The sequence below is a fragment of the Syngnathus acus genome, chromosome 22, assembly GCF_901709675.1.
Source record: "Syngnathus acus chromosome 22, fSynAcu1.2, whole genome shotgun sequence".
NCBI classification, from domain to species: Eukaryota; Metazoa; Chordata; class Actinopteri; order Syngnathiformes; family Syngnathidae; genus Syngnathus; species Syngnathus acus.
In genome coordinates this window covers 6,270,692-6,294,554 of record NC_051106.1, presented here as the reverse complement: position 1 = coordinate 6,294,554, position 23,863 = coordinate 6,270,692, and the positions used below count along the sequence as shown (strand labels likewise).

At 40.7% G+C, this 23,863-nt stretch overlaps 1 protein-coding gene across 2 annotated transcripts; it reads left to right on the top strand.

Annotated features, from left to right (window-relative positions):
- Nucleotides 1-16,738: 16,738 nt before the first annotated feature.
- Nucleotides 16,739-23,851, top strand: LOC119115810 (thrombospondin-1-like). 2 transcript variants are annotated; one of them, XM_037240622.1, is made up of 22 exons: nt 16,739-16,913; nt 16,992-17,073; nt 17,163-17,722; nt 17,795-17,873; nt 17,981-18,070; nt 18,154-18,263; nt 18,546-18,671; nt 18,753-18,849; nt 18,926-19,099; nt 19,178-19,354; nt 19,428-19,601; nt 19,680-19,960; nt 20,039-20,257; nt 20,344-20,451; nt 20,583-20,742; nt 20,850-20,968; nt 21,271-21,505; nt 21,583-21,810; nt 21,893-22,164; nt 22,237-22,334; nt 22,413-22,552; nt 22,636-23,851. In XM_037240622.1, the coding sequence occupies exons 2-22, from the start codon at nt 17,010-17,012 to the stop codon at nt 22,641-22,643; spliced, it is 3,519 nt and encodes a 1,172-aa protein (XP_037096517.1). In that variant the 5' UTR covers nt 16,739-16,913; nt 16,992-17,009; the 3' UTR covers nt 22,644-23,851. The 2 variants fall into 2 exon arrangements, with proteins under 2 accessions (XP_037096517.1, XP_037096518.1); XM_037240623.1 differs by lacking the exon at nt 20,344-20,451.
- Nucleotides 23,852-23,863: the final 12 nt, after the last annotated feature.

Below are 23,863 nucleotides of genomic sequence, written 5' to 3'. Positions count from 1 at the left end.
AGCTGAGAACAAACAAACCCTTCATTGTTGTTCAAAGAGAATCATTTGCAGCCAAATTATGCAAAGGCATATGAATGAATTAACAGATTGGCTGAAAAATGAAGGAAAAGCATAGTCAGCCAATATGATGTGCGAAAAAAATCATCGCCACAAAGTATAAAGCTTTGCTTAACGCCTCGTTTTTGTCGTCAGGGGGAAAATATGGAGGCCTTGATGTGCAAATCAAAATTGGGAAAACTGTTGCAGATGACAGCGGTGAAAGGCAATTATTGAGCAGCAAGGTGGAAAAAGTTAAAAAATAAATACCCCCATAGAGCGCTAAAATCTTGCAAACGACAAAACAATCTTTGGAAAGATATCTTTTGAAATGAAATGATCTAGAAAGAACACACGCAAAGGACGATATTGACGAAATAGTTTGACCTCAACTCCATTTTATATTGTGTAACTGACACTTGATGACACAAATGCAGTAGCTTTATGTGGATGCCCGTAATAGTAAAATTTAATTGCGCTGCATTTGTCAATTCGGAGAACAGGCATCCGATTTGGTGACTTTGATGTTAAGTGTACATGATTTTTTTTTTTTTGTTACCGTCATTGATCTCTAGCATATCAAGTACAGCCGGCAACCTTGACCTGAAATCTTTAAAACCTTTAGAATCACATTTATTATTATTATTATTATATATATTTTTTTTTAATTATTATTTTTATTATTGCTGTTATTTTTTAAAATGATTGTTGTTATTATTATGCAACACTTGCCACCTGTCTAAATATACAAAAAGTGCCATAAGGAACAATTGATACCAGAAATCGTTCCATGAAGAAGAGTCAACAATTAGCCGATTGGTCAAAATCAGGCTTTTCCACCCTGCCAGTAAGAAGCTTTTTAAAATCTTGATTATTTGATTATGTCTTTACTGTAACAGACATGACTCAGAGATTCTCAATCAAATATCTGTTTTTCATTATGGACCCCCTCATCGGGAATCAAACTGGTAGACAGCCCTTCGGGATCGCCACATCATGACCAACAGGACGCTACCACGGCCAATATCGAATCCAAAGAATTTGTGAAATCTCTTTTAGTTGACAGTTTTATGACAGTTTTATTCTGCGGTCGTAATGAAAGTATTGTATTAATTTCCCGCTTGCAGCATTTCTGGAAACACGATTGTCCATGAGCTTTTCATTTTTTGGACTATGACGTGTTTTTGCCTAATAATGAACTCTGATTCGGAATTTGCTGCAATTAGTGCAACTCTGACCTCTAATGAAAACATATTTGCACCGAATTATAATAATAAACCACACCTATGCAAAAATCTAGTCTCCAAATCGGCTTTAAAACTTTAATGACATTCTACATCCAAAATATATAAATACATTTTGTTCCAGCACAGATGTTGAATTTCAGAAGAGCAAGCCTTAAAAAGTTGAGTCATTTTACTGGCTAGCTCACTCTCTGGGAATTTGCCCAGGGAAGTGCAAATGTTTCACTAAGTGTTTATCGTTTGTTTCACTTTCTAAATCCTTAAAACTCAGCGTGTTATCCTTTAGAAGTAGTGACAGGATTGACATCATTACAAGGTTACGTCAGAAAGGAAAAAAATCCGTGCTGTGAGCTTAATGTGCATATTTGAAACAATAATTGGGAAAAACTAAACCAGATTATATCAACAAAATGTAATCAGTATGTTATTGTACAGCTCTCAAAAATTAAAATCAAATCAGGACTGTATTGTGTAAACAAACAAATACTAATTATTACTGGCATTATGAATATTCAATTTAATTACTATTATTTTACTTTCTTTATATTTTATTCTTGCTGGCATTAAGAAATCTGACCATGAACAGTTTGATGTTTGCACTGTTAGCTATTAGAGAAATTCAATTTATCCATTTTAAATTACATCCTTATAAGGCCATGAGTGACTGATTAAAAATGTCACAAAAATTCCAACAAAAAAAATATAAATATTTTTGAGTCTGGAAAAATGGTATTGCACCAAAATTCTAACTTTGGAAAGCCAAGACTGTTGAGTCAAATCCCACGAATCAGTCCGAAGATATTCCATATATAGTATCCAAGGTTGTCTTCTTTAAAACGTAACAAATGTGGAATCAAACAAGTCAACTGTGTGTTTATGTGTAGCTTCAGTCCAGTCATAGTTGTGGTTGGCCGCAACGTTCCCGTCAGTTACTGTTCCTACTGCTAGTAGACACCCAAATAATGATTCCACTGGTTCAGATGACTCTCCTCTTGAGACATCCCAACGTGAGGGGATTCCAAAGCTGTCTTGTATTTAGATGAAGGAAAAGCTCTAATCACGGGTAGTACTAATAAAAAATTGGATTGAAGATTGTAGCATTTTGTTTCAGCTGAAAGGGCAGACACTGCAGATTCATGGCAATGATGAGTCACGGATTCTAGTGAAATTAAATGTGTTTTGATGTTGTTAAAATTGTTGTTGTGTGGCATATTTGGAAAATCTTTGTTGTCTGAAAGCCAGTATGCTAGCTGTGAACAAATAAAACTAAATCACCACACATTTTTATTTCTTTTTGTTTGGATCAAATTTTAGAAAGGGAATGCTAGTGCTAGCTTCCAAGATGCTAAATGCTAACAAATTAGCTTCCTCGGTAATACAAATAAAATTTATTAACACCACTGATTTTAAAACATAAAAATAGCATGCTACAAACAAACATTACAACGAAACATTTATCCAAAACTTGTATCATATCGAAAATGTTTTCAAAGATGTGAAATAAATGTCCACTAAATCACTTTTAGGCCCTCTGACAATACGGTAATGCACTCAGCTACTGAATAGACTCATTCAAAAGCCTAATACAGACTTTATTTTGGCTGTGTAAGGTCCATAATCATGTGGCGTACTGATGGAACCTCATCCATGACATTTTTATTTCTGTAAGGCAACACGTTAATTCGCCGCGCAAAAATATTTGTGGGTATAAAAAGCAGAGTGAAACTTAAAGAATAATGTTTTCGTTTGCCGCTTATGTTCTGTGTCTCGTAAGGGTGGACACCATGGATGACGCTAATGGCGGCAACCAAAGTGCCGTTATGCAGACTAAATGTATTTATTCTGCTCATGCCCTGTGTCATTACGCTGAATATTTCAAAAATAATATATTCCATCTCATTTTTCTACTACATTTGTCCAGGATTATTTTCATCTGTCTGATCTCTCTGTACCAGTGATGGCAAGGAAGAGAAATTTGATGATGGCCAGAGACGAGAAATAACGTAACATTAGCTGCTTTTGTAGCACACACCTTTTATTATGGCTAAAATAAGTCAACATAGAAAATAAACAAACACAATGTACACTGTGAAGTCTTCAGTCACGTGTCATTTTTTTGTGAGGCCTTATTTTTCAGAAATTTGGTTGGCCGTTTCTCCATGGAAAACATGAATTTTTGTTAGTTTGTACTTTTATTTCCTCTGACGAACGTGTTCAGATCCAGTCGGTAACTCCAGACATCTAATTGGAGGCATTTATGAAGCCATTTAGTCAATTTCACCATCCCCGAGAGATGAAAGGTGTGCCAACGTTTTTTTTTTGCAAGCTGAGACCCATATTTCATGGTGAAAAGCTGTGCAGGAGAATAACGAAGCTTCTGCGGTTGTCTTATTTGCATTCCCCGCTGAGATTGTTTACAAGGAGGCCTCTTAACAGGAAGCACGTAATTTCCCTGTTGATGAGTGGAACATGTAATAAAATTTTAACATGCTTTTTAATCGTTATTTTCTGTTTTTAATTGTTTACATCATCATGGATGTTGTTATCCTCTGGACAAAGGCCAACAAAAAAAGCTACTGTGCCACCTAATCCGGACCAAGAATGACAACTAAAGAGTCTGCTCTTTATTTGGCAGGAAAAATAAAGTGAACAATCAGTGAGGAAGCACGTTTTTATTTGAAGCAGACAAAACAATCAGTAAATTCAAAATGAAACAATGAAGATATTGTGACTTAGGAACACTGAGTGATGAGGTCATTATGATGGAGAATATTCTTATGATTCAGCCTTTGGATGACTTCTGCTTCCAAACCAAAGTCTTCACTCACTCCAATAAAATAGGCGTAAATGAATATAATTGTATAAAATGACAAAATATAGTGAGCATCTGGCTGACTTGCTAGTTTACTAATGGATGGATGAATGGAGGATTAGCTTACCAATATTATCCGTCTTTTTTTTTGTTGCTAAATTAGAAAAACACTCTCTGGATGAGGAGATCAGTAAAACGCAAAATGCTGCCGATTGCTCCTGAAGACATGATCTAATTCTGTAAACCTCTCGGGCCCGTCGGTTTACTGCGTTACGCTTTGCTAACGATCACGTTGTAATGTCATCTATGATTGCGTCGTCACAGACGTCGGTTCGTCAGCTCGTGGGTATTCGTTTGTGAGGCGGCGGCGGTGGTCGCCAGAACTTTTCTAAAAACTTCTGCTAGAAATATTAACAGGACGACGGAGCCAAAGTGGAGTCAAAAGCATTAACAGGCTGATACCCGTTTGTGGTATGGATACTTTCTTTTCTGCGTCTCCAGAGTGAGATCAATGCTAAGTCGGTGAAGCTACCAGAGCGCTAAGTGATTTAGCAGAGGAGACTTGGATAGCTAACGTCTACCGAGAGCTTTGCGCAGAGGTATGCTTGCGAGTTTTCCATGATTGCATGTTCAAATCACAATAAATATTCCTCCATGTTGAGAGACTGAGCCCAAGGTAAAATGTTATGTTACCCCGCCAGATGCAATTAACATTTCGATTCTGGTAAGTCATGTAAAATACCTGTGAAGCAAGCTCACACCAAGACAGGACGGAAATTGAGGTTCTTAACCTCCAGCATTTATCATTGCCGAATAAAGTATGGAAGATCTGGAACAAACACCCCGATACTTTCTTTGCACACGTTACATCTGGACCAGTCCTGAGAGCTTTGTCCTTGAAACTTGCTGACTCCCATGTGATGTTCATCGTCCATGGTGTCTCCATGTTCTCATTTCAATCAACAGACATTTCTCCTCCTCTCCCCGCCGTAAACATGTTAAAGGAGTTCATCGTTCCAAAGATGGAAACTCAGTTTGAAAACAACTCAATGCGGTCCTGACATTCTTTGAGCTGCATATAATTTGCGGAGCAGACAGCCAGCATATGGATTTACGTTTGAGGGGCTGCCATCCACACATCCACGCTGGGAAAACACACATATATGTACACAATATAACACACACACAAAAGAACTCCAAACAGAAGGCCTATCCCTCCGTGTTAATCCCTCACTTTTCCAGAAGTCTTTTTTAGAGCGAGGAGACGGGAGATGCCGGGGGGGTCAACTCTATTGAGTATACTTTTGGCTGTTAGTTGCCCTATTACTGCTGAGGTATAGGCACAATCAGCTTTTCCATGTGGTGGACATTCCAAGCCACATCTGCTTTCAATACCTTCTCACGTCCAGCTGTTCCAGACATACTTTGTATATCATAGGCCTTTTTTGACTTGTTCCACTCAAGCTATAGGTGGGAACATATGAATTCCTGCCATTCAGACACTACGTGAACAGGAGGCGGGCATGGTTCAGATGATGATTATCTTCCATCCTGAAGGTCTGATCCTCAATACTTGACCATGTCAAATTGTGGTTAAGATACTGAACTCCAAATTGCTTCGGATGCCGAGTCATGTCAGACCTTGGTTCATAAGCTGCTTATTTCTCGAAAGATCATGTTGCATTGTCACGGGCACATGGCGAGGTTTTCCCTACTCGTGTCATCGGCTGCACATGCGCTACACGTGCGCTGGCTGGCAGATGTGCCGAAGTGATAAATCAGCATCAGTTATCAGACGCTGCTGTTTGAACCTCGTGCTCAAATGAAATTATATGAAAATTTGAGATGAAAATATGCAACCGGGGGAGACATGTGACTTGAGGTCCACACAGGGTCAGTGCTCTGATTTTACTATCAAATCAAAACGATTTAATTGAATCTATCTCATATCGTGTTCATAGGGATATTTGAAGTTCACGCAGCTGCTTTCTATTCAGAACAATTTTGTATGGACAGACGGGCGGATGGATCTGATGTTCCGCTGCAGGTACATTTGCCCCTGAAGCCATGGGAGCATTTTTTTTATCTGACAGGTCATGAGAAAGTTTGACCTCCTCTCTCATCCTTCAGGCAAAAGGTTTGTTGGTCCTTCATGTGGTCAGCGCAGGTGTGAGGGGCCGTGGAAAAAGATCTATGCTGGGTCATTCCATGTAAAATAAATCAAAGGTTTTCCTTTCACCTTTCACATTCTCTTCTGTTTTGAGGTGCGGTTGGCTTAATGAGCGGTGTCAGAAAAGTTCCAGGACTGCTTGGAGTTTTGAATGTTTTGTGACACCAGTCCTAGAAGGGACTAAAGATCCCTACTGACCCATGTTGTTTTTGCTGATGAAAAATGTTCTGACAAATGACTAATTATGCAAAACGTCCATTCGTCAACCAGCGATCCAATTTCCAACCACACCTAAGAATTCGAAGAAAATCTGAGAGGTGAAGAGGAAATTCTTGCTTGTTTTTATACGGAAAACCTTGCTACCGAGTCGAGAATGTCTCCTGCATAAACGACACAATTGAGAGCCACATCCTTGACATTATGATACCTTTGTAAGCCAAAATAAACCTACAAAGAGTCACTGGAAAACTAAATTCCCATTTGATAACTGCTTACATTTGCTTCTATAAATTGCTTGTGGAGAAACATGCCCATCAAGTCTATGTCTCCAGGATTCACTTTAAGTCGTAGCGCTATAGTACGTCGTCCAAAACTTACATAAGAGAACAAGACATGTAGGCTGAATGGCGGGGGGAGTTTAGCTTGGCATTAATCGTGGAATAAGACAGCGAGGCTGTCTTCCCTCCGACTGCAGTGAAAATATTTACTAAACTGCAAGTTCTCAAAAAATCCTTTCAATTTAAATGCCTGCCAAATCCTTGAAAAAGTACCAGTACCAGCAATGAACGACAAGTATCGAGGAAGTTCCCCTAGCTAATTAGCCGAATGCTAACGACATTCAATTCCAGAAATACAATCAATTTTTGATTTAACTCAAACCAAATTTTTTTTAAATTTATTAGGAGCTCCAGAACCAGCCAACTCAACACAGGTTTTCTTTCTTCTCCTTGCACTCTGAATTCCACATGCATGAAAGTATTGATTGAGCTCACATACGTGTCAGATATTAAGCACCGTTAGCTGAAAGACAAGCATATGGTCCTGTAAAAAAAAAAAAAAAGGTAATTTCAAGGTCATTCTAAATGTAGGTCACGTTCCATTCTTTCTTAACTGTCGTGACCCACTTCTTATATTGACGAAATTGGCTTTCAGATGTGTTTCTTCACCTTGTAAATCAGAACAAAACACTAAAATAAAAATGGAGTCCTGTAGTCATGATTTACGGCGACTAATTGGACTCTTATGCCGATGGCATTTTTACAATACATTGACTCCTAATTGGTCCAAAATAAGATCCAAAATAACTGGAAAAAAAAAATATATATATATATACGTATATATATATATATATATATATATATATAGCCTCAGAAAGTTCCAATGGCATGACTTCACCCGAAGTCCCTGACAGAACGTATGAGCTCATGATATATGGAAGCTAAATTACAGTCTGCAAAAACATCATTAATTAAGTTATACCTTACAAAGTGGAAGCAAATGAAAGAGAAATCAGTGTATTGTTTTTTCTCTCTCATCAATGTGTCTGCGACGTGGTCTGGAAATTCTATCCCCACTGCACGAGGGCACTCACCCCTAAATCGTGCCTCCCAATGGGAGCACCGGCCGGAAAATGTCAGTCACGAGACTTTTCGATGCACAAGTCCAACTATCCAAATGTTTCAGAACACAATTTGTAAATGAATAATAAATTCTGCTTAGCAGCAAGAAGTCACAAGAAGTCATTTGAATAAAAATCAGTTTCTGGACTGGTTGCCAGGCACTTACTTATAGGGTAGTCCCTCCATTTTTCTCATCACACATTATTTGTACAGTGTGCAGTCAAACAAATTGTCAACGGAATGGGAAATTGAAGTCAAACAAAACAAGAAGCAAACTTGAGGCTAGTGCGGTTTTGGTGGTTTTCAGCTGCAAAACAAAACACGCCGTTCATAAAGTGGGCACGGAATCGAATGTAGTGACATTCAGTTGGACCCAAATGTTGAAAACTAGCATGGTCAGCATGAGGCGAATTACACTTTTTCTAATTCCTTAACTGCTCCATGTATGTCCACTGTCAGTTTCCGTTAGACTCAATTGTGTGTATATGGAAGAAAATCACACGCAAGATTTCACGTTGAAACTACACAAAATAAATGTGATACACACGTGCGATATAAATATGACATAAATGTGTTTCTGAACATTTGTACTGGCTGGGCATCACAGTCACTATTTTCGACAATGACATCGTTCAAATAAATCTTAAGAAATTGACATTTATGGTCAATCTCTGCAATATCGCTTCATCATAGTCACTCCCCCTTTTTTTTTCCATCGGGGGAAGCCCTCATGTCCAGACTATAAGACATCCGGACCGACCCAAACTCAGAAGTATGGAATCTCCTCATGTTCCCTCGAGACATAGCTTGTGCATATTTCGGGCTTTACCGTTAATGCTCAGACATGACAGCAAGAGTTATGACTGGAGGAGCGGCGGGAACCTTTCTTTCATGGGGCATGGAAAGACATGCGGCATGAGGAAGGGGAGGCCAGGCTTCCTGGAACCGTTGTACACTGATGACCCGAAACGTCTTTCTGAGAATTTTACTTTTTTTTAGTTATCCTGTAAAGTGGAGGGAAAATTGACCAAATGTGTACAACCCAGTATTTATGACACATTTGTCCACATGGAAGAATCCATTCATCTTATTTTATTTATTGTTTATTGAGGATCACATCTGGCTAGCACATGTGAAATTACTAAAATACATTATCTTATAGTCATCTTAATCAATTACTCAGTTACGCTATGTTGAAATATACGAATTCACCGACGTGGAAAAAAAAAAACAACCTCCGGAGGCAAAGTCTGCATGTGCCCACTTGTTGATAACTGGAAGTGATGTTTTGCAGGACATTGGAATCATTTGCTTTTCACAACTTACGCTCTGGCCGGACAGCCGCCAATTTTAAGACGCTTAGTCACCACTTGGCAAGTGGCGACGTAACGATTCATTGATGCGGATAGAAAAGAGACATTAAGACGAATACTTTACAAACAGTGACAGGTGGCACCTGTTGCTTATGCCGGGAAAAATCATTTCATAATAGTCGAACGAACGGCCATTTGCGACTTAATCATCTTAATCCATCCATCAACTTTGGAAATTTAGATTTCCTCTACATATAAATAAAATAAAAATCAACTAAACTGCACAGTCTAGATGTACCACACAAACCGTCCACTTCTATATTTTAAACACGGTGTGGTGGGTGGCCAATGTTGAACGGCAAGGAAAATAATCCAACATGGTCTGTTTTCGTTGCCTCCCGAGCAACCAAGATAACACAAAACGTACAACGGGCACTTTATCCATCTGGTGCACATGCATTGGCTCCGTAACTTTATGTGAATATTTGCCAGCAAATTCCACCATTTTATTAGATAATTGGCATATTTGTATCGATTCTTATATACCAGCAGTTCCCAACTACGATATCGGTATTTGGTACCTGGCCACACAGAGAGAGAACAAAAATATATTTTATCGATGATCAGAGCTGGAAAGAATGTTTGTTTTGAAGAACAGGTGCATCCGTCTGTGCCTTTGTACACGTGTAAAAGTACTTGTCTTGGTCTCGTGGTAGGATTGTAAAAAAAAGTGGATATTACCCAAAAGGTCTAGTCCATTTGGGGAGTCCAAGCATATTTCAGTAGGGGGGGGGGGGGGGGGGGCAGTGTTATCGCGGCCCCCCTGCTAGCTCTGCCAGTGCTCTTGGCATTTAATAAATAGCTGAAAAATATATCAGCAACTGTGGCTCTCCTCTCCCACATATGAGGGCATCACAATAACTGTAAAAAACATTCCAGCAGTGCAATAATTCATCTACCGAGCCATCAGCATTCACAAACAACTCCCTGCCACTGCCACAAATCACATACTAAGAAGTCAGCACTTCCTTTAAGACCTTTCTCAAATGCGTCAGAAGCTCCTCGACGAGTGCAGATTCTGTTAAAGGTGAAGAGATAAAAACGAGGCAATGTTTGTGTTCGGTACATTCTTAGGCAGCGTTCCCGGGCACCGAAACTGACCTCAGTCACAATTGTGTGCACACGAGTCAAAATATTGATGGTGTAGCCAATTCAGTGAAAGGTACATAAAAACACACGAGGAATCTTATACATAGCTCAGACAGGATAATCAATTGTATTGTTTGTGGAGATTTATCAAATGCTGCCGTGAGCATTGGAAGAATTCTCGCCACTGACTGGAAGGAGATGCTTGAGATGCTGGAAATAGAAGCGACCTGGCTTTATGAAACAGAAGGGCAATCATAAAAAAGAAGGAGACCCTGTTCTTCACAGAGACAGCCGCAGACAAGAATGACTGGTTTCCAGGAGAACCGTCGGGGAATGACGGAGCAAAAAGCACTGGACACGAAGCAACTTTAAACAGTACACGTGATTTCTGTTTTATTGCTAAAACGCCTTTTGTGACATTTACAGTCATCATCAAAACATAAATGTGGAAAAGAAAACTCAAAACTGCAAGAATGAAGTCTTAAAATTACGCAATGAAAGATTTGATTCCAAGAACAGAGAACAATCCAAATGTTACAAAATAAGATGACAGTATTTGTTTTATTTATTAGACTAATTATAGATCCCTCAAGGGCAAATTAAATCATCACAATAGTTATAATTTTTTCCGGGAAAAAAAAGTGATAATCTTTTAAGAATGAAGTCGTAATATTGTGAGAAAACTGTGAAACTGTTAAAGTCTTACATAATCTTCCAGCAGATGTTTTCCTCAGCACCACTACATTAACGAGCTAATATCAAGCTAATTGTTAAAAAAAAAAATAAAATCTAAAAGTGTCAAGAAAAAAAAAGATCATTATATTGTCAAGACGAAACATTCAGACAGTACAGAAACATTTTGATATTTTTCGGTTTTTTACTTTTTCACTTTGGCTCCAATAGTGCTCAATTTAACAACAAGTCATTTAACGCAACACGGCACGGGATTTATTCACAATTACACATCATGCTCTGATTTATACTTACCGCAAAGTACTTCCCAGAACGTGCTAAAGTGGAATAACCTTTACCTCGAGGCAAGTGTGTGCCATACAGCTACTGGAAAAAATTCAACGCTTACCAGCTTTGATTGAGCAAAAACATGTGTGAGAATGTAAGGAATCCCAAAAGATAGGGCCTCACAAGTATTAGGTATAACCTGGAAAATGAGATCATTCTAAGAAATTTGTAATGTTCATCTGGATGACAATAAGTAGATGTATAGTTGTATTGAATTAGGTCATTTTTAAAAGTAGGTCAATCGTAGCAGTAATCTTAAGGGAACCCGAGTGATATCCAAATGTCTCACCATGCTGACCGTAGCGAGGTGATGACATTCAAGTGTTATTCAGTGCGGATGTTCTGTCAACACAATAAAACGGCCAAGAATGTTCTTTCTATACACAAGCAGCCCGTTGGCTATTTCTTGGGAATTCACCAGGAATTCAGTCCTCAAGCACGTGTGGATTAAGTTGGATTCCAAAAAAATACGACTATGGCCTACAATAACGACCAGTCATATTTTGACAAACAATATTAACTCCTCGCGATGGTGTTAAAATCGACTATACCTTCAACCCGAAATAAAAATATAGCCTGAGCTTCTGCCATCCCACATTTAACTTAAATCAAACTGTTACAATGCTCACCTAAAACTATGCACCATTTGTTACAAATAAAACTTTGATCTTGTAGATTGTGTATCAGATCCAGATGGACTGTAAATACCTGGAAATGAAAGTTGAACTATTGGTCTCTTTTTCATCTTTTGATGTCAAATCCAAACGTTTTCAATCTATAGCAACCAAAAAAAATTGGCCTCATCGTTTTTTGGAGGGGATCCTTGTCGAACCACACATCTTTGCTGAACGCCCGGCCTACCAAGAATGAAATTCCCTCGCCGGCCATTGTGGTAAATACTGTAATTCAAGCTCTGGGGCGAAAATTAGCGCCATTAAATCAAACACTAATTACTCTATTACAGCAGACAGCAACATAGCAACATTGCACAAGAACAATTGTTTCGCTATTTGGAGATATTCACATGACTACAAGTCCTGTGTGTTGCTAATATTTGACTCGCCTCAGGCAGGGTACACCCAGAATCAGTCAGTTGCAGTGTACACAAAAACAAGCAACCATTCACATGAATGAACAAAGAAAGGTAAAAATGCTAATCGCTCGTTCCCTGGACGACCCAACTTGACCTCATATACTGTAATTAAAGAACTTGTTTTGTATTTATGACCATCTTGACCAATTATTAGTTCCTGGTAGCATAGTATTTGGCAAAAGCTTTCCCCCACAGCCCCAAAACATGTTTGAATATTTTTATCATTATTTAAATTATGGTATTAGAGTATGTTTTTTTATAATAATATACAATTTACATATTGCTATATCACTAAAAACACAATCTAAACTTTTTGGGGAGCTCCTGGAACGGATTAATGTCTTTTCTATTCATTTCAATGGAGACTGATGATTTGAATGAATGGAAATGTTATGGTTATAACATAATTGATATTTGTATTGCCGCAGACAGTGGGAGAATAGCAAACCCCCTCAACTGTCAATCAAGTCCAATATCGGTGAACCCATCCACGTCAATATGGAACAAGATAAACAAATGCAACGGCCCCCAAACTGTACACATGATGTTTCTGGCCCCAACCCAAACAAACATATGTTAACATAAAACAGTCCAAGTCTTCACGTGAGAGCTAGACATTTGGAATTCTTTTTTTCCTGAGTCAACTAAAGCGAAGGAATTCACATCGTTGGGCTCAAGGCTTCAAAGAAGAAACGGAAATGTGGGTCAGATAGAAACAATTGGAAGAGAAGAACAAGGCTGAGCCGCAAACAAGGGAGACAGTTACTTGCGTAGATCAGACCGAGGGAGGAACACATGCAGGTAATTAAGGTGGGGTGGGAAAAACACTGAAGGGGAAAGACAAAATAGACCAAAAAGCAATGAACAACTGGTTGAGGTGGCAAAAGAACTCACGCTACTCAAGTTGAAGTATAATATTATATAAATACGGTATTGCGATTGTGTTGGTGGAATATGAATTACGCAGAATAATTTGAGGACAAATATGTCTCCAGATTGACAGAATGAGGTGGCATTCATCATCCAGTTGGCAGGTTTTAGGGACTGCAGGGGGGCAGCATGCTGTAAAATAGTTGCTGGGTATCTTGGGACATGGCAACCCCAAATGTTTCACTTCTCAAAATCAGCGCTGAATTTTACGAGGCCAGGAAATGGGGTTTCCACTGCAAGTGGAGCTTGGAAATGTGTGTTGAGGGACAAGGAAATAGTTTTTGTCAGTGAAGCCCACTGGATAGTGTCATGGGGGATTTTTAATGCTTCCTATGGAGACGTTGTGGGATAGAATTTTTTTTTTGTGGGAAATCTTTCGATCCTTGATCCCTGATTTTATGGCTAACAAAATACAGAATCATAACATTAAGAAAACTGTGCAGGCTATTTAATAGCAATTCCCTGGTGAGATGCTACGCCAAACATTGCTAACTGACATGGAGCTAATTCAACATACGTATAATCTTGAGGTTTCAAACACTTTTAAAACCTGAACAAATAAGAAAGTTGTTCAAAATATTATTCATAAAGTAGATAATTCTTATTTAATATATAGCCAGGATGACTATTTTAGTCTACTCCCTTTTCAATGCTAAGCTAGCCTTTGCTAACAAACATACAGAAGCTAATTAGTTGATTTGGCCCTCAAAGTTGGGGAAAAAACAACACATACACAAGAAATAAAGTTAAAATAATACATTAGATAAATATATTATGATATACTGAGATTCTAAGCGGGGGGAAATGGTAATGGGGTCAGATAGTTGCAAAAAAAGATAAGCGAGAGACTGGAATAGTCTAGGAAAGGCATACTGTATGTCCGAAAAGACGAATACCCATTAACTATAAGCACGTCATGACATCACTTGCCGGGATTGAACGCATTTACTGCCACTAATTTATCATTTTCTTCCATGCATTTTTCCTCACATGTTCATCAGGCTCCAAATGCAGAACAGTGTCTGATTCGTGGTGACGAATGCAAGCGAGCATGTTTGATACTTATCTCAGCAATAGAAATGATCTTCTGTTACAGATAAGGTCATTTCCTCTCCTGTTTGACAGAGGCACTAGTGAATGGCTCTCTCCAATGATTTATGATAGCCACTGTTCAGGCATGCGCCAGAGACAAAAAAAAAAAACCCCAACCCTTTGCAACTCGCCCATGCATTTCCTGGGAAAAATACTTTTTGACTCACAAACTTCCTGGTAGAAGCTCACTTGTGATTTCGAGAGAACACTTTCCACACCAAACAGTATTCTGTTTTGAGATACACAGTTTTTCGAACACCATCACGATGACCTACAGTTATTTTGCTCATAAAGCAATCAGATGAAGATTCAGATCAATGTGTTTAAATAACGTATATGGGTCAATCCAAAATTGGATGACAATTACGGCACCCACACAAAAATAATAATAGGGCTTACCTAGAAGTTAGCTTGATTAAAAAAATCATTTCTGCTGAGTCATGTATTTCACTTTTATTTTCTAATTTGTAGCATTATATATAATTAACATTTTAGTTAGTCAGTGGACATTCCGTCCTTGTGGGTTCAAACACCACTCCTGGTAAAAAACAAAGTTTCAAATGAAGTTTTTCTCCAACCTTCTCTTAAATTCTAAGCAAATAATATGTTTTGATAAAGTTCTACAGCGGCTCTGATTGATTAGTGGTAAACGATCCCGTGTTCATCAACAGCGATTATCTGGCTGATGTCTACACGTTCCAAATGTGTTTAAGTGAGTCACTGTGCTCTGTTTTAACATGTAACTCCAGAGGCCTCTTACGCACACTTTCCACTATCGCTGTTGAAACACGGCCGTTTTCTTTTACCTGAACCGCCGCTGATACTGTACGTACATGCAGCCTCCCCCGGGCCACTGTAAATGAGATACCACAGGAGTGGCCAGCCTACTCCCTAAAAGAAGCAAAGTTCAAACAACTTACTGCTGCAGGCGACAACATAAACGATGCTTGAAATTGTTTCCAAGGTTGAGTGTTTTGATTATAAGAACACGTAGCGTCATGATAAAACAAAACAAATACTCAGGTGTCTTTCCAGTTAAACAATTATTACCAATGTAGTTTATTGTCATCCTCATAATTTGTTGCACAACATGCCTCACGGCCGCATTCAAAATCATTTAAAAAAATATCAAAACAGAGGATCTTTGCAAAGACAGATTTTCATCCTATGCAATTAGTATGGCGGATTCATCCTGATCGTGGGAGGTGCTATGTAACACGCGCAGTATAAACGTTTGTTATCTATGGACTGTTTCCGCCAAAGCTATCCAGTCCATTGGCGCTTGTCAGTTGTTCCTCCCACGCCGTGAGGTCACACTCCCACCTGGCTGATATCAGCAAGCATCCTTCCCACCGGGCTAGAAACTCTGCCCCCCCCACCACAATGTTTTCCATTTGAATCACTGTTTTGGACCAGTAAGCAGTGTTACCGCCTTAACGCCTTTTTTGGCTTTTACAAAATGTTTGCTGGTGTCTTTTATCACACACTGCATGTCTAGCCTACTTTTAAATGAGATAGATACGTGACTTAGATCCTGAATACAATTTATATCAAATCTGACGATCTTGTGATTTTGTGTGAAATTTAATTATATTATATTTAACACAAATATATACAAATACAAATATATATGTATTCATTTAAAGTATATACGTACATATTAACCATATATATATATACGCCAAAAAAAATAAATGCTTGGCTTATAATAAACATTCAAATAATTTATGCCATGATACTGTATGATATTGTTTCTGAGCGGTCTAGACAAGTCTCAGTATCTTGCTCACTGAGTCACCTGGTGGCCACATTCAAAACTAACGTTCAACTATTTGAAAACTGGGAGCTGCTTTGTAGAATAAACAGTAATAACAAATAGACTGAGTATACCTAAGTATAAATAAAGTTGTGGAATGTTGTGTTTTTATTTATACAAAAACACATGGCCCATCTTCAAAGTGTTCAGGTCATTCTGGCCCACACACATTGTCCTACAATATAAAAGTTATTAATAGCACTTAGGTGTATAACCGGGGCATTAAGTATTTATTTAACCGGAAACACCCCCCCTGACCCGGGTGAGTATATGGAATATTTGTCCGCTGAGCTTGTGGAATGCATTTTTGTGCGCGTTTCGGATGTGACTGCGACGAGCCGTGTGAGGTAAGAGGCCCGGGTCCGCCCCATCATGCGCATCTGGCCTGCTATTGGTGCAGCTCGCGCCTCAGGAATGTCTCTCAAGCCTTCAAATAGTCTCCACTTGCGCCCTAACAGGCAGTCACACATTGCAATCCAACTTGAGAGCATCAATTGGAATTAAAAAAGAAATAAGAACTACTTTTGAATTGAAGCTCAAGAAGAGACGGGATAAATAATAACAGGAGGAGATTTTCTTTTGAAATTCGCTTCTTTTGAAGGAATCTTCTGTTTTTAAGGTTGGTAAACTTTTTATATCTTTGAAATGATAACTGTGGGTATGAAATGAATGTAATTTATGATTTATTTGTATTTAGCGTTTTGACTTGAGAGCCATGATGCTGCACGGCATCTTTCTGTTGTCGCTGCTTTGGAGTTGTGAGGCTGCGATATTAGCAGGTGAGAATGCAGAGAAATGAATTAAAATATATTCATATTGCGTTTTTAGAATGTGCCTAAAAAAAAACATCTGTATGTGTCCTCCATAGAAACCCGTGATGACAACAGTGTTTATGACTTATTCGATCTGGTGCGGGTAGACAAGAGGCACAACGGCGTGACTTTGGTCAAAGGGGCTGACCCGTACAGCCCGGCATATAAAATTCTGAATGCAGAATTGATCCCGCCGGTCCCTGACAACTCCTTTGGGGACCTTATCGACTCCATCCAGCTGGAGAGGGGTTTCATCCTCTTAGTCAACCTGAAACAGTCCAAGAGGAACAGAGGAAGCCTCTTGACCATTGAGAAGAAAGACGGCTCAGGTCCCGTGTTGGAGATCATCTCCAACGGCAAGGCCAATACTTTGGATGTCTTCTACTCCACCGGCAACCACCAGCAGCTGGTGTCCATCGAGGAGGCTCACTTAGCCACGGGGCACTGGAAGAACATCACGCTCTTCTTCCAGGATGACCGTGTGAAGCTCTTGGTGGGCTGCGATGAAATCAACGTGTCCGAGATGGACGAGCCCATCCAGAAAGTATTGTCCGCGGAGCTGGCGGACATCGCCAGGCTCAGGATTGCGAAGGGAGCAACTCGGGATAGATTTATGGTAAGGAGTCTTCTTCTCATGGCTGCATAATTGGTGGGAACATGTCTGTTAAATATTTTATCTTCATTACAGGGAGTGCTTCAGAATGTGAGATTCGTCTTTGGGACATCCCTGGAGACCATTCTGAGAAATAAGGGATGCGAAAATGGAGGTAAGGCTTCAGAATATATTGGTTTTGCTGATTCATTACTGATATAGGATACTTATCGTTATGCAAAACAATATTATCGATTAACGGGATTGTGCTTCTACCTGCAGCTGCCTTAACTGACGTCCTGACTCTGGACAACCCAATGAACGGCTCCAGCCCCGCCATCAGGACCGACTACACTGGCCACAAAACCAAAGGTGAGATCTTCTCCAGTACTCGGTAGTATTGTCCTACGTTTCACTTCCTGTCGCCGCATTATTAACTGTTCTCTCTACTTCAGATCTACAAGCCCACTGCGGCTACTCCTGCGAGGAAATCGCAGGCCTGTTCAAGGAACTCCGAGGACTCGGTGTGGTGGTGAAGCACGTGACCAACGAGCTGCGTAAAGTGGTAAGCGCTGCAGAAACGTTCCTCGTCTTTTTGTTAGCGCGTTCCCACTGCCACTTGTCGTTGTCGTGGCAGCCCGTAGCCAAGTTCCTAATGAGAGCCATGTGAATACACAACTATGTTGCTTATACTCGCATTGCTTTACTAGAGTAAGGCTTTGTCGTAATGATTATGTCGGATGGTGATTCATTTCTGCTGGAACTTTGGCAAAGTGAAAGTTTTCCATCCTTGGTCCCCGGCTTGCACCCCTCCCTTCACTTACTGTATTCCTGTTTTTTCCTGCAGTCTGAGGTCAGCGCCAAGATTCAAGATCAAATCAAGAATCACAGTAGTGTTTGCATCCACAACGGGATTGTGCACAATGACCGAGACGAGTGGACTGTGGACGACTGCACCGAGTGTACCTGCCAGGTAAGTGAAGAAACTCCGACTGCGGGTTAGGGTCTTGCCTGCAGCTCATTCTTGTACTAATCGGACTGTTTCTCCTATTAGAACTCTGCCACTGTGTGCCGAAAAATCTCCTGTCCTCTGATTCCCTGCACCAATGGCACCGTTCCAGAAGGAGAGTGCTGCCCCAGATGTGGAAATCGTAAGTCAAGGCGACCATTCTCGTCTACTTTCTGCCAAAATGTCATGTTTTTAACCCGCCTCCGCCCGGCTTACAGCAAGTGACTCTGCTGAAGACGACTGGTCCCCTTGGTCTCAGTGGACCCGTTGTTCCGTGACTTGTGGTCGAGGAATCCAGCAGCGTGGGCGCTCTTGCGATCGCATCAACAGTAACTGCGAGGGCACCTCAGTCCAAACCCGAGACTGCTTCCCTCAAGAATGCGACAAACGATGTAAGAAAGACTTTAATTTAAATTTGTTCTCCCCAGCGATGAAGGATGAGGAATAATTTGTGTATCTTGCACTGGCAGTCAAACAAGATGGAGGGTGGAGCCATTGGTCTCCTTGGTCTTCATGCTCTGTGACCTGTGGAGAAGGGGTCATCACACGTATACGTCTCTGCAACTCTCCAACACCCCAGATGGGCGGCATGGACTGCCAGGGAGAAGGACGCCAAACTGAAATCTGCCACAAGTCACCCTGTCCTAGTAAGCTCAATTTTATAATCACTACATTCTCAACACAAGAACAACAAATTCATGTAATTTGTCAAACTTTCAGTCAATGGCGGTTGGGGACCTTGGTCACCATGGGACACGTGTACCGTGACATGCAACGGAGGAATCCAGAACCGTAAACGTCTCTGCTCCGATCCCGTTCCCAAATACGGGGGCAAGGACTGCGTTGGTGACGCCACCATGTCTCAAGTGTGCAACAAACAGGACTGTCCCATTGGTAAGCACATTAAATTATATCTGAATTATTTCGAGCTCACATGTGCAACCCATAACACCAAGCAATTATCTTCTGCAGATGGTTGCCTTTCCAACCCATGCTTCTCTGGCGCCAAGTGTATGAGCTTCCCCGATGGCTCGTTCAAATGCGGCAGGTGTCCGATCGGCTACAAAGGCGACGGCATCACCTGCAAAGACATCGATGAGTGCAAAGAGGTCCCCGATGCTTGCTATACATACAATGGAGTCCATCGTTGTGAGAACACAGATCCAGGTTACAACTGCCAGCCGTGTCCAGCTCGTTACTCTGGTTCTCAACCCTTCGGAAGAGGAGTGGAGCAAGCGACGGCGAAAAAACAGGTATGAATGACGACTTTGTGCTTAACCAGAAACTCTCTGTTTCTGTTTTACTAAGTTTCAGAGATGTTTTGTTTTCAGGTTTGCAAACCACGTAACCCATGCCAGGACGGTAGCCACAACTGCAACAAAAACGCCAACTGTATTTATTTGGGCGTCTTCTCCGAGTCCATGTTCCGCTGTGAGTGCAAGCCAGGCTATGCTGGCAATGGTTATATTTGCGGAGAGGATACTGACCTGGATGGGTGGCCCAACTCGGACTTGTTATGCGTGGCGAATGCCACCTACCACTGCAAGAAGGTAAACCTCAAACGACGATAGAAATTCAAAAGGCCAACAATCCATACTAAAATGACAAACCCTAACTGTGATTTTCGTCTATACAGGATAACTGCCCCAACCTTCCCAATTCTGGTCAAGAAGATTATGACAAGGATGGCCGTGGTGATGAATGTGACCACGATGATGACAATGATGGTATCCCTGATGATAGGGTGAGTAATCCCAACAGTGTATTTTATTGCTTCGACACCATGCCTTCCCCACAGACATAGCTACAAATCAGCTTTACGCATTGAGTACAAAAAAAAAAACCTAAAATGACATTCCCTTGATATTTCCTTAGGACAACTGCCCGAGAGTGTACAACCCTGCTCAGTATGACGCCGACAGGGATGATGTTGGTGACACATGTGACAACTGTATTTTCGAGTCAAACACTGACCAGACCGACACGGACAATAACGGAGAGGGGGATGCCTGCGCTGTGGATATTGACGGTGATGGTAAGTGACCATTTACAGTAATATTATGTTTCAAAGCTTTCCAGGATCTTAAAGAAACATTAGCTTGGTGCCGTAGGCTAACACAACGATGTGCTTCAACTCAACAGGCGTTCTGAATGAGAACGACAACTGCCCATATGTTTATAATGTGGATCAGAGGGATACGGATCGGGACGGTGTGGGAGACCACTGCGATAACTGCCCCCTCGAGCATAACCCCGATCAGGTAAGGTCAGATCTCGGCTTTACGTTATTCGTCTCTCAGCATGGCCCGATGGCGTGCGGAGAAAAAATGTCAAAGATGCGTCTGGAAGCCAAAGAGGCTATAAATTGACATTAAAGAAAGAAAGGAATGTGTCGGCCGAATCCAGCTGTGAATGAAATGTGATTTGAAGAACATAGATCTCGCTTGCATGCCTGAGCCCAAGGCTCTGTTTTAAATTCCATCCAAAGAATTGTTTCTCATACTAAAGAATAACAATCTCCCAGTGTCCAGGTCATAAAACCAAAAATTCCTTTCTCCAACAGACTGACTCAGATTCGGATCTCGTGGGAGACAAGTGTGACAACAACCAGGACATTGATGAGGATGGCCATCAGAACAATTTGGACAACTGCCCGTACATACCAAACGCCAACCAGGCTGATCACGACAAAGACGGCAAGGGTGATGCCTGTGACCACGATGACGATAACGACGGCATTCCCGATGACAAAGACAATTGCAGGCTGGCCTTCAACCCCGACCAGTTGGACTCTGATGGTGAGTCACTCCTTCAGTCAATCTTCTTGATCATGTATTTAGAACATCTGTGTCTCACGATGTATATTTCGTTTTAGGTGATGGCCGAGGCGATGTGTGCAAAGACGATTTCGACCAAGACAACGTCCTGGATATTTATGACGTTTGTCCAGAGAACTTTGCCATCAGTGAAACCGACTTCCGCCGTTTCCAGATGGTTCCTCTTGATCCTAAAGGCACTTCTCAGATTGATCCCAACTGGGTGGTCAGACATCAGGGCAAGGAGTTGGTGCAGACTGTCAACTGTGACCCAGGCATCGCCGTTGGTATGCAACCACCTATTCACTTAGCAACCATGTCGGACTTGGCAAAACCTAAACTATCTAAACTATCTCCTCTCCCAACAAGGTTTCGATGAGTTCAGCGCCGTCGACTTCAGCGGGACCTTCTTCGTCAACACAGACCGAGACGACGACTACGCCGGTTTTGTGTTTGGCTACCAGTCAAGTTCTCGATTCTACACAGTCATGTGGAAGCAGATCACACAGACCTATTGGTCTCACACTCCCACACGGGCTCAAGGCTACTCTGGCCTTTCCATCAAAGTGGTCAACTCTACCACCGGTCCTGGTGAGCACCTGAGGAACGCACTGTGGCACACCGGAGACACACCCGGACAGGTGAGCCCTCAATTTGGTATAACTTTTCTTGGTTAAAGATTAGAAGATATTTTAACATCTATTGATTTCCAGGTTCGTACTCTGTGGCACGACCCAAAGAACATCGGCTGGAAGGACTTCACCGCCTACAGATGGCACCTTGTCCATAGACCAAAGAGTGGGCTTATTAGGTAAGTTGTAAACACCAAGAAATAAATCTTGACATGTTTATTATTTGAAATGATCTAAATGATTGTTTGTTTTTTTAGAGTTGTGATGTACGAGGGCAAGAGAATCATGGCAGACTCTGGAAACATCTTTGACAAAACCTATGCCGGAGGGCGACTAGGGTTGTACGTCTTCTCTCAGGAGATGGTGTACTTCTCTGATCTTAAATATGAATGTAGAGGTAAGAGGAGTTCTAAAAAAAATGCAGATACATGACTTTAAGTGAAAACAGGAGGGAGACTCATCTGTTTTTCTTTTTTTCAGATTCATAATGCAATGAAGACACAACCCTAGCTGAAGGACGTCTTCCAATTTGACGATACAATCCGGGCAATGCACGTTGGAGGAATGATGAGCATGTGGTAGCGTGAGGTAACATGACCTCAGGACTTTGAAAGCTAAATGAAAGTTCAATGATATATCTGCACCATATTCATATTGTGAGCACAGCTCTGCTCCGAAGAATTTGGCCCCTGCCTTTGCAGCCGAAAAAAGGGAGCCACATTTATTGCTTTGCACACCTGAACTTTGCTGGTATCCCTCTGCGGAGGACGGATCTAAGGGAAATTCCTTCTTTTCATATTCGTTTCATCCTCGAGCATTATTTGACATCTGCTGTGGACTCATTTCGAAGAAAGCAGTAGGAGAACTTTCTTTAGCTGAGGGAATACTCCTTCTCGAAGGAGCCATGGACGGTTTGGAATGACTAATGATTGTGTGGTTTGAGTGAATGTGTATTAGCTCCCAAAAAAAGTGTTTTTTTTTGTTTTTTTTTCACCATTCAAGTCAGTCACTCTTCCAAACATATTATTCAAGGTCTTCTACGTAGGGATGGCCAATCAGAAGAAATTCTCAGGTTAAGAGCACAAAAAGGAGAGTACAGGGCACAAAGATTTTTTTTAGCCAATGATTGTTTTTTTAGGTACTAAAAAGAAGGGATGGGCCTAATTATTGATTGGTTGGTAAGAATGCAGTGCACTGATACAACCAGCAGAGGTGCTGTTCGGTTCCAACTGTCTGAAGGAGTGGAATATGATGTCAGCTAGGGGAAGCTGAGCTACTTTGTTGCTATGACAACTCCTCCAGCTAGCAATATTCTGCTAATACAAGTTTAGAATTTTCCCTTTTGAAATATTTATATTAGTCCACATGCATGAGTGATGTGCCTGAGCTTGAGTGTGTATTTCTGACAAAGGAAAAACAAAAGGATATCCTTTAAGTACAATTATTACCTCATGGATGGTTGTTTTTGTATTGAGGCCAGCGATAGACAAACAAATCATTTTTCTTAGGACGAATTGAATGGCTTCAATTTGTTTTTTTGCAAGACTATACTATCAGTCATGTGCTGTATATAAGATATTTTTCTAGGGGAGGAAAAAAAAAAAAAGCCCAAACAGGAAAAATTAAGACTATGTTGTGCTATGTGTATTTTCCAATGCCTTTGTTTTGATAAATTATTATGTTGAAGTTATGTTATTTTGTGTAGATA